Genomic DNA, 10,647 nt, shown 5'->3' on the forward strand with positions numbered 1-10,647 from the left:
GGGCCGCCGCCACAGGGGCTGCGCTGGCAGGTACAGCCCGGCCGAGGGGAGAACGGGGCGCCGCCGCCTCCGCCCGCGCCCCACGCGGGGTGCGGACCGCGGCGGGCAGCGCCGGGCGGGCGGGCGGGCGGCGCTCCACACACGGCAGCGGCGCGATGCTGGGCCGGCACCTTCGGCTGCTCCTGCAGCCCCGCGGGCGCTGTAAGGGGGGCGGGGGGGGGAGCACACGCTGCCCGACCCTGGCGGGGATTGCGGGGAGCGCACGCTGCGCAGCCCGCGGCCCTGGGGAGGTGGGGGGAGCACACGCTGCCCCGCTGAGCGCCCGCCGCGGGCCGGGCTGACAGACGAGCCCGCCTGGCGCGCGGGCAGGACCCTCCGCGCGAGCGCGGGGTGCCCGGTAGGACCTGGACGAGGCCATTATCACAGGGAGGGGGGGTGGGGGTGTGGCGGGGGTGCGCTGCGCACAGAAAAGCCGCGGACGGGCCGGTTCCCCCCCTGTCCCCGCCCGCAGTGGGCCGTGCCGCGTTTTGGCGGGCTCTGTCAGTCCCCTCACGGCGTCTCCCCATCCTTTAGCCATGCCCGCCTCCGAGGCCGTGCCGCAGCCGTCCCCCAGCAAGAGGCAGAAGGGCTCGGGTCCCGGCGAGCAGAGCACACGGCTCCGCTTCACCAAGCTGTCCGAGAACGCCTTCGCCCCCTCCAGGGGCTCCGCGCGGGCTGCGGGCTACGATCTGTACAGGTGAGGGTGAGGGTGCTGCACCCGGGGGTGGCGATGCCGCCCCACTCGGCGAGCCCTGGGCGGGGGGCTCTGGCGGCTGAGGGGCTGTCGTGGCCTCTTGCTGAGCGGAGCCCCCGGGGGGCTCGCCGGCCCTGCGGGAGAGGGGGTCAGAGCTGCCCTGGTAGTTATCTCCCTTGCTCCTCCATCCTTCGCCCTTCATCCCCAGGTATCTGTGGTCCAGCCGTGCTGCATCACTGATTTCATCAGAGGGGGATGCAGTCGTTGGCCGAAAGCCAGGCTTGACACATCATCCAGAATTGCTGTTGGTGCCAGCATTGGCCCGGTGCCTCACTATTGAAACAAAAAAAGTGGTAGTGCACGTGGGCCCTCCTTGCCAGCGCTTGTGCTTTTCTGCTTTCCCCCTGGCTGCTGGGTGCGGCAAAGGGAGTTGTGGCAGTTTGATAACGATCTTAGCTGGAAACCCATGTGGGTTAATGTACAGACTTAGGTTTGGGTGAATTTATAACCATTGTTCAAAGGTTTTTGCCATGTTCAGGAATAGTTGCAGCTTGTGGTAGTTTACATAGTGCTTCTGGGATCCAATACAGTCACTAGTTACATCTGAACTTCACTGCATCCTCTTCTACCTTTTTTACTATTACTTAAAGTAATCAGCCTGTGTTTTTCTTCCTTCACCTCTCTGAATTCCTGAAGATTTGCCTCAGCACCCTTTTTCTTTGTATTCCTTTTGTCCTACCGTGGTGCACTGTAGACCTGGAAAAAGTCTTGTTTTTTAAAACACCTTTCAGTGCTTCCAGTGTTTAAAAATCAGTTCCTTGTCAAGGTCAAGATATAACAATTGTTGTCACCACTGCCTTTCATTAAGCCTCCAGTTGGGTATTATCAGCAAGTTCTTAAAATCTCTGTAGTTCCCAGGAGAATCTTGTGACTCGTGAACTGTCAGTTTGCTCAGGAAAAAAAGCATTGTTGCCTAAAATTTAACTTAAAAAATAATTCATTTTAATTACAGTTAGTTCATCTGCTGTAGAAAGCTTAATCAGAGAGTGTGTTATCCCTTAAGTTTGCTTTTGCACAAAAAAATGCACAACCACGTTCACCCAATGGTTGCTTTAAAGTTAAACTTGTACTTTCTGTCTTACCAGTTAAAAATATTTAAAATTGGCAATTGTAAGACTATGCTGTTCAAATGACACTTCCAAAATTTTAAACTAGCACTGTCAAAATTAGAACATCTTGTATCTTAGGATCTGCATTAGATTTTGCAAATCTGTAAATATTTTTCTGTAAGTTCCATTTTATAATAATTCTGGTAATTTTTTACCTTGAGTTACAGAGAAGAAAATTTTAAAAATATTCTCTATAAACTAGTGTTTCTTTCTTTTATGTAGTGCCTATGACTGTGTGATACCACCCATGGAAAAGGCAGTAGTGAAAACAGACATTCAAATAGCACTTCCTTCTGGGTGCTACGGCCGAGTAGGTGAGTAAAGAAGCTATAAAAAGGCTGCAGAGTCATTCTAGAACAGGTTTGGCACCATCTTCAGCTTTCAGAATTAGTCTACACAAAAAAGAGATGCCACCTGGCTGTGTGATTTATTTAAGCCTTGTAGCAGACATTTGAACTTTGGTGTCAAGTGACAAAGAGATGATTGGCAAAAATGGTCATAATCTACATACAACTTTAGAGGCTCTGCTATAGCTCGTTATTTCTTTGTGGTTTCAGAATTTGAATTTGAATTTTGAATGAAACGAAGACCAATAGGTAATGAACATACAGCAAATACATCCCTGGATGTTTAAAAACTAACCCCAAAGTAAGAATACTAGTGAAGTAGAATTTGACTACTTTTTGTGACAGAATACTTGGGAGAACTTTACGAGATATTCTGTTTATTTTGTGCATTCTTTTTATGAATTATCTATGAATTCATAAAGTAAAAAAGCAATAGCCACTCCAGTGGAAGAGCATGATCAGTTTGCCATGTCCTTTTATTTAAAAGAAATACATATGTGCACTTCTCTTATCCCAAAGAAAATTTTGAAGAGTGTCATCAAAGTAGTCTAAGGGAAGTAAAACCCCAAACCCCCGCACATAATTTATCTGTGTAAAATACTGCTTAGTAAGTTGCTTGCCAAATATTGTTTTCCATCATAACTTAAATGGATTGGCCTCATAGTCTTTTGAGATTATGTCAAACCAGTGGTAGTCACCAAAAACAAACCAAGATTGGACAGTCTTTGTCTGATCCTGTTGCCTTCCTTGGAGAAACCTACTCTGCATTTGTTGGTCTAAACAAAGATATGCTTATATCACTTAAAAACTGCAATTTTATTGTAGCCAGTAGCAGCTGTTATTTTGTTTAATATATATATATATAAAATAACAATAATTCCTGTAAAATCATGTTTGTTTTAGACTGTGGAAGCAGTTCTTGTTGCCACAACTATGCAAACAGACTATATAACCTATAAATATTGTCTTTTAAAAGAAATAAATTATTACACTTTAAAAAAATTATTCTTTTCTAGCACCACGTTCTGGTTTAGCTGCAAAGCACTTCATAGATGTTGGTGGTAAGACTTTTGTTATTTTTGTTAAGACTTTGTAAATATGGATCACAGAAGATCCTTAATTTCCCATTGTAATGTGTGTAAATAAATAATGCTTCATGGGTAGTCTGGCAAAAGGAGATGACTGGGTAACACCTCAGAGAGCCAGTGCATCATAATTATTTTTAAACCTGCTGAATTATAAAGTTATTACTGATTATTTAAAACAATAACCGTATCATGCTTTTGTAGGCAATGCCTGCCATAGAAGTTATTTTTTGCTATAGGTGTTAAAGATGACTTTTTATATTCTGCTTTCTCCATTTTGACTAAACATCTCTGTGTGATTCTTTTCAGTCTAGTGTAAGATCTGACTGAATTAAATAAGTAACATACAAATAGTCTTTTACACAGAGAATGTAGGGCAATGATATTGGAAAGGGATGATAGAAAGCACTAGAATAATGTTTTTCCTTCTGGAAAATGTGCATGCACAGCACCCCCTATGTTTTGTTCACTGTTCCTTTTGACAGTGCTCTGTAATTGGGATCCCTTTAAGCAATTGTGTATCAGTTAAATACCAGCAAGTTAACTTGGGAACTAGTGCAGAGACTGTGCAGTAACTATGGATCATATGTACTTCAATTTTTTCACAATGCTGAAGAAACTAATTAAAAAACCAGTTTGCTATTCTTAGGTGTGCATCTTGTGGTTCAACATTACAGCTTCAAGGTATAATACAATTTCCTCAGGTGTTTATAATCTCTAAGGGTTGTACTTTCTATAGATCTGGAATTGTCTTGGAATGGTATGTAATTTAATATTTGAATTTTTTCTGTAAGTAGACTTCAAAATACTTACTCAGGTCCACAGGGAGGCCCAAACTTCAGATTTTCTACTGGAAATGTTGTATCAGAGAGAAAAACTCCAAAGAAGCAGAATATAATTATATTAATGTGCATTGGTAGATAATCTTCTGAACTATGTAGTTAATACAGTTATACAAAATATAAGAGCAAGCTGGTTTTCAGCCTTGATACTTAAATATAGCAGAATGACAATCAGTTTCTTAAAGCTCCTGCCAGAGGTACAGGATTTGGATCTGTGCAAATCCGTAGCTCTCAGAGGAAATGTTAAAGATAACAACAGATTTTTCCTTGACACTCAAAGAGCTGAAGTTAGCAGAACAAATGGAGCCTGAAGTTGGTCCAGCTGTCTTGATTTCAGATGGGGTATTACAACTAAAATTAGTAGTACAGTGGTAAAACACTTCCTGACGTGTGATGGTGTTTTTCAGTTCTTTTTGCAAGGCTGATTAGCATTTTGAGAGTCTCAGTATTTGCATATATATTGTTTGATTGTGCATGAGTAGTATAAAGGATGTCAGTATGAGACACTGTGATGATTTATAAATCTAAACATTATCTAATCTAGCGATCTCATATACTGACATTTATTAACTGGATGTCCCTCTAAATTCTTTCTCCTGACAGCTGGTGTTATTGATGAGGATTACAGGGGAAATGTTGGTGTAGTACTCTTCAACTTTGGCAAGGAGACTTTTGAAGGTAATTGTTGAGCTTGGCAGAGCCTGTTTTCAGCCATCTGACTGGGAATGAGAAACTAACTTTTTCTTTAAATGTTTATGCAGAGTTAACATGAGCTAAGAACATTTTTCTTCTTTCAATTAACAAAAACATAGATACTTAATAATGTCATGTCAAGGAAATACAAAAAGATTCCACTCGTAGCAAATTAAGCAGCATGCAAAAAAACCCACCCCCCAAAACACCCCACCACCACAAAACCAAACCAAAAAAACCCTTACTTAGCTAAGCTTTAACTTCACAATCTGTACTGAAGTGCAGATTGTGTTAAGCTTCTTTATTTCTCTGGAAAAAAGAAAATTCAGCTGAGGAGTATTTGAGATAAAAACTTCTCCAGGATCCTGGGAAACTAATAAAGATAGGAATTTTCCTTTACCATGCTGTCTCTCTGGAAACAGTCAGTTTTAAGCCTCAGTGCCCAGTTAAAATATTGCCAGTGCAGCCTCTTCTGCATCTTCACAGCACAGGCTTCTTAGGGAGGTTCTGTGAACCAGCTTGGGTACTAGTGAGAAATCCTGTTTTCCTTTTATCAGTTCAGTTTTTTCCCCCCAGATTCCTGGGTCTAGTTCACAAAAGGAACCACATTATCCATACAGCTGTCTCTCCATCTCTGCACTACTTATGCTTAAATGACACTTAAGATGCCAGAGGATGGCAGCAGGAATGAATGGAAGTGCCTTGAGCTGGTCCAGCTGCTGATACTTCACCTTAAAAGGGCTAAGCACAAGTTTATTTCTACCTGTGTTTTTCTGGGGCTGTCAACATCTGCTTAACTAAGTTTCAAATAAGTGCTTTCACTTTTATTATGTTCTGATACTCTTGAAAGGAGATTGTCTAAACTCTGTATTGATTATTCACTGTTTTTGAAGGAACTAATAATATTTTAACTTCATTGCAGTTAAAAAAGGGGATAGAATTGCCCAGCTCATCTGTGAACGCATTTATTATCCTGAGCTAGAAGAAGTTGAAGTAAGTTGCCAAAAAAAAAATATTTCTTTTATTTTCCATGATTAATAGTTTAAGATATTTGTATATAAGATGAAATTTATGATATAGATAAATACTTTGCTAAAATTACTTTCAGTGTTAAAACTGCGTAGCAGCAGTGCTACTTAAATGAAGTCTTGGTTCTTTGCTCACCCCTAGGTGGATTTTTTTTTTTGGTAGTTTTCAGAGTTAACAGGTACTTGAGAAATACTTCAGTCTGTACTAGAAATGGTTGTCTCACAATGTGGCATTTGTTTAAACTTGTGCAAAAAGTATTCCAAAGTGTCTCATAAAAATGTTTTGGTTTCTCAGTTATAGCTCTTGTTAAATGTAAATGTACCTTTCTCCACGGTAGAGAATATCTGTTGTATAGAAACAAAAAGCAAGTAAAGGCACTAACCCAGCTTATCCTAATTGATGTCTTTCAGGCTCTGGATGACACAGAACGTGGTGAAGGTGGCTTTGGTTCTACTGGGAAGAACTGAAAATTACTTGAATATGCTTTATATTTTTTTTCTTGTTACACTGTTTCTAAATTTTCATTTGAATTAGAAGTGGGATTTTAGGACTGCATAAGAACATTTCCAGTTTTATTCCAGCTTCTCTGTATCCTCCTGTCTATTTTTACAGGCAGTGAATTTGCATAATGGGGAAATGTGCATGACTGGCTTGGCTGATCAGTTGATGTTTGGTCCTCAACAATAAGAATGTGTTGTTTATGTGTTGATGATACTCTAATAAATTAAAAAATAACTTTATGATTTGATTTTATTCATCTAAACTAAAAAGGACCAATTTTGCCAGTTTGCATTAATCTTCTGAAATCTATCCTCCATGTGGCTCAGGTTTTCATACTGAGAGCCTATTTCATACATTTCGATATGACCCCTGAAAAAGGCAAAGATATTAATATTGCATCTTCTACAAACTGTCCAAATACTTGTGTTTCTGTTCAAAGCTAAAATTCTGACTTTGATCCTTAGCTGATCTTCAAGCAGCCAATTTTTCCACTCTCTTATATTAAGAGCAAACAATACAATGTTTGAGCTAAATAACAACTGGTCTGGAAACAACTTCTGTATAGTAAGTGCTATGAAATATGCTGTTGACATATTTGTTGACAAATCTATTAATATGTTACTGTATGAGTTATTGAAGAAGTGCACAAATTGTTTTTTCTGTTCGATTTTGTCCATTTAACAGAGAACTCTTTGGAACCTGTCCTGAACCTGATTTCATAAGTGTGGGAATCTCTTAAATGCCTCAAAACCTTTTAGGTGAAAGAACATGCACAGGAGAGCAGAAACAAAAAAGGAAAAAATAATGACTATTTTTCCACTTTACATAAGAATTAGAAAAAGGCTGTGAGACTCTCAAACATTTTTTTCCTGCAGCTATCAATGTTCTTTTTAGATTTTCTTGGCTGAAAGGTCACAGGTACGAAATTCTGTGTTTTAAGTAGTGCTTCAGCAGTGGAAAGGTGGGCCTTTTGTAGACTTAAGATGTTCATTCTTCTCAGATTAGAATAATCCTGCTGGTATTAGTTTTATGTCCTTGTCTAGAACTAACCATTTTCAGTGAAATAAGCCCAAAATATTTTACATTTTGTATATTTTATCCCACCCTCCCCCACAGTGAGCTGTAAAATAAAGTGGAGTATGAGAGCATTCATATTCCTTCAGCTCTGGGATAGTTATTACATTGACTTGGCAGTGCTGAAACAGTAAGTACATTCATCTTTCCCTCCCATGTGCATGATAAGCTTATTGTCTTTGTTGTTGTTGTTCCCTACCCCTCATCACAACACTGTCCTTGCATTTGTATACCCAGACCTTCCTGAGCAGGCTCACCAGGCCAAAGCAAAGAGCACATCACACCAGTGCAGCTTCAAATGAATTGGAAAAGCTGAGCTTGACACTGAGTTTCTTGCATTCTGTAACCTACCAAAAAGGAACTTCAGTTACCAAAGGCTATTTGTAGGTCTTAGAATAACTATGACTCCTTTATGTAAAGCTGTTTCCTCTTGTCATGCTGTAAGTCAAAGAGCAAGTTCTAATACTCCAGAATCTGAGATAAGAAGGAATACTCATTGCTAGAAAAAGCAGTTTGTGAGATAGTATCTCAGAAACATGATGAAGAAATATATCCATGCCTGCTGTAAGTTGCCAACATAAAACCCAATACCTAAGTGTTATTACCAGAAAAGGCTCACTTATTTTGAAAATTGGTATAGTGGAGTTTCTGTTTCTCAATACTTATCTAGAGAAGCATATAAAGAGTTTTAGATTCCTGCAGGGCTCCCAGTAGGACCTGGGAAAGTGTCTCTCAAATGAGAAATGGTTTCAAGCTCACCTCTATACTGACTTCTCCCTGTGCACCGGGGTAACAAATCTGATAATTCCTGTTTGAGTGTTGGGGTTTTGCTTCCAGTGGAGCAGCAAATCTGTAGAACACAAATCTAACCAGGCAACAGGAGTTACCAGTGCAGTAAAAGTTCTTAAGTTGCTACTGCTACTGCAGACCAAGGCCTCCACTGACACCTGGAGAAACTTTGTCCTGGTAGTGAGTAGACAATTCTTACAACAGCATTTGCTATGTTCTCGTTCAAACCAAGCTCTACATCTCTTCACTCTTTTTTTATTTAATGTCCCACAATTTCATTAATACGAAAAGCAATATCCTCCAAATTATTTATTTTAATGTTCCCATTTTCCTATATTATCTTGGTATCTGGCAAACATACACAGGAGGCACAGAACAGTACCTGTCACAGAAGGTAGTTTTTAACTTATGCTTGTTCTTGCTTATAAAACTCACCCTCTCACATGAGCAAGGGGAAGAAGGTAGACTCACTCCTCAGCAGGGTTTACATATCCCTCTTTATAATGGTAATTTTTAGCACATTCCTCTTTTAAACAAAAATCAGAATGTTTAAAAATTTTTATATTAGCAAAAGAGAGGGAGGACTGGGAAACACAATCTTGTTGATTACTTTATCTGAGACCTATCCTACCTACATTATGTAGTTGTAAATTAGTTTTGTAATTCAGTGAACAAATGCCTAAGTGCATCATTGAGTGAACATGCTTCAGCCTTAGCAAGGAACCTCAGGAGAAACTGGACACTGGAATGCACAGGGCTTACTTCTGTGTACACAGATTCACATCTCCAAAACCTGCCACTGAGCTGTCATCCCCAGGGCTCACTGTAGGTAAGAAACAGAAAGGATGTAAAGCAATTAAAGCTATTTGCAAAAAAAACCCTAAATGAAAATTACATTAACTAAAAGTTATGTTGGGCTGTTCTCCACTATCTCTGAACAGAGTCAGACAAAGCTATTTAAGTTTAGACTGTCAACTATTCTTGCCTCCAAGAGGAATTACTTAAAGCTTGGGGAATGATCTTGTGGGACATCCTCTGTGTAAGTGAAACATGGAGATTTTGTGAATGAAAAGTAATTTGTAGGGAATTCTTCTGTGCAGCAGAAAATGGCATTCTCCTGCAGGGAAAGGAAAAGGACATTACCAACTAACAATCTGCTTCCTTTCTTTTAGAAAGGTAACAATGACTTGTTACAAGGGTAGAGAAAATCAGCCTCCCACCTCAAGTGCATTTGGAGGAAAGTTCTGATGCTCGGCCCCAGATTCACTCCATGGTTTGGGCTCTGTTTTGGGATCTGAAAGGGTTCTATTTTTTGATTTGGACTGAGATACTTATGGTAATCTCTGTGTCCTTAGAAAGACAGAAGCTCATAAGCTGATGAGAGTTTTGAAATAACATGTGATTCCTATACAATTCCTACTGCTTGAACTCTCCACTTGTGGACAACAATCTTAAAAGAAAAATTATGGCACTGATACTCCTGATCTTTAGTCCTTTTCTTTCCCCCAGAGTATTAACCTGGTCTTTAGTGGCATTTAAGCACTGCTTCCTCAGTTCAGCAACAGTTGTATTACTCTGTGGCATGTTAGGAATTTTTTTGATCTATTTCGTGTTTTTTAGATCAGCCACTAGATGGCACTTAAAGTTTGCTTTCTTTTCCACTTTTTTTCTAGAGGTATTTTTCAAAGATCTGTTCATCTATAATTAAGAGTTGATGACTCCCATTGGGACTGTGTTGGCGGAAAGCAAGATGCAGCAATATTTGAGTGAAAGCAGGCAAAAGTATAACCATTAAAGCGGGAACAATGACTATAATTTAAATAAGATTTGGGTGGTTGCAGTGTTTGCATAATCCCTCCTGGCATGCAAGAGCAGTAGAGAAGCCTGTGGCTTTGCTCTCCTGCTGCGTTTCAACAAAAATGGAAAATTGTAATGAACAGCAACATTTTTCCTATCTTTCATATTCACTCTCTTCTTACTCTTTCTTCCTCCATTCCTTTAAGTGGATTGGAGTCTACTTAAGGATTGCATTGTTAATGTATAGCTTGGTAAACTCTGCACTGGATTTTCCAAATCAGATGCCTCTGGCTGCAAGTTCAGGATATAAATTAAAACTTAGTATGTGTTAACCCAGTAAGGGCAGGTGACATATAGTATCCTGAATTATGTAAATTTTTACTAAGGTTACCTAATTCTGTATTGGTTGCTACTCCTGTAATAACATAGTCTGGAGCTCTTATATTTGTCTTCCCCCTCTTCTAATTTTTTTTTTTTTAATAACTAACATTGTATTTTGGCTTAAAGATGGTTAAATAAGTTTTGGTAAGTAAACTTCTATGACCCTGCCTATTTCCTGTCCTGTCAAACCTTTCCTTGTAAGAATAA

General features: G+C 40.0%; 1 protein-coding gene across 2 annotated transcripts; it reads left to right on the forward strand.

The window, feature by feature from the left end:
• The first annotated feature begins 6 nt into the window (after window positions 1-6).
• Window positions 7-6,637, forward strand: DUT (deoxyuridine triphosphatase). 2 transcript variants are annotated; one of them, XM_027688772.1, is made up of 7 exons: window positions 7-30; window positions 574-736; window positions 2,125-2,216; window positions 3,266-3,310; window positions 4,780-4,854; window positions 5,792-5,862; window positions 6,309-6,637. In XM_027688772.1, the coding sequence occupies exons 2-7, from the start codon at window positions 576-578 to the stop codon at window positions 6,363-6,365; spliced, it is 501 nt and encodes a 166-aa protein (XP_027544573.1). In that variant the 5' UTR covers window positions 7-30; window positions 574-575; the 3' UTR covers window positions 6,366-6,637. The 2 variants fall into 2 exon arrangements, with proteins under 2 accessions (XP_027544573.1, XP_027544571.1); XM_027688770.1 differs by lacking the exon at window positions 7-30 and adding an exon at window positions 129-201.
• The last annotated feature ends 4,010 nt before the right edge of the window (window positions 6,638-10,647 follow it).

This window comes from Neopelma chrysocephalum, unplaced genomic scaffold, assembly GCF_003984885.1.
Source record: "Neopelma chrysocephalum unplaced genomic scaffold, ASM398488v2 Primary Assembly neopelma1_75, whole genome shotgun sequence".
In the NCBI taxonomy this organism is placed as follows: domain Eukaryota; kingdom Metazoa; phylum Chordata; class Aves; order Passeriformes; family Pipridae; genus Neopelma; species Neopelma chrysocephalum.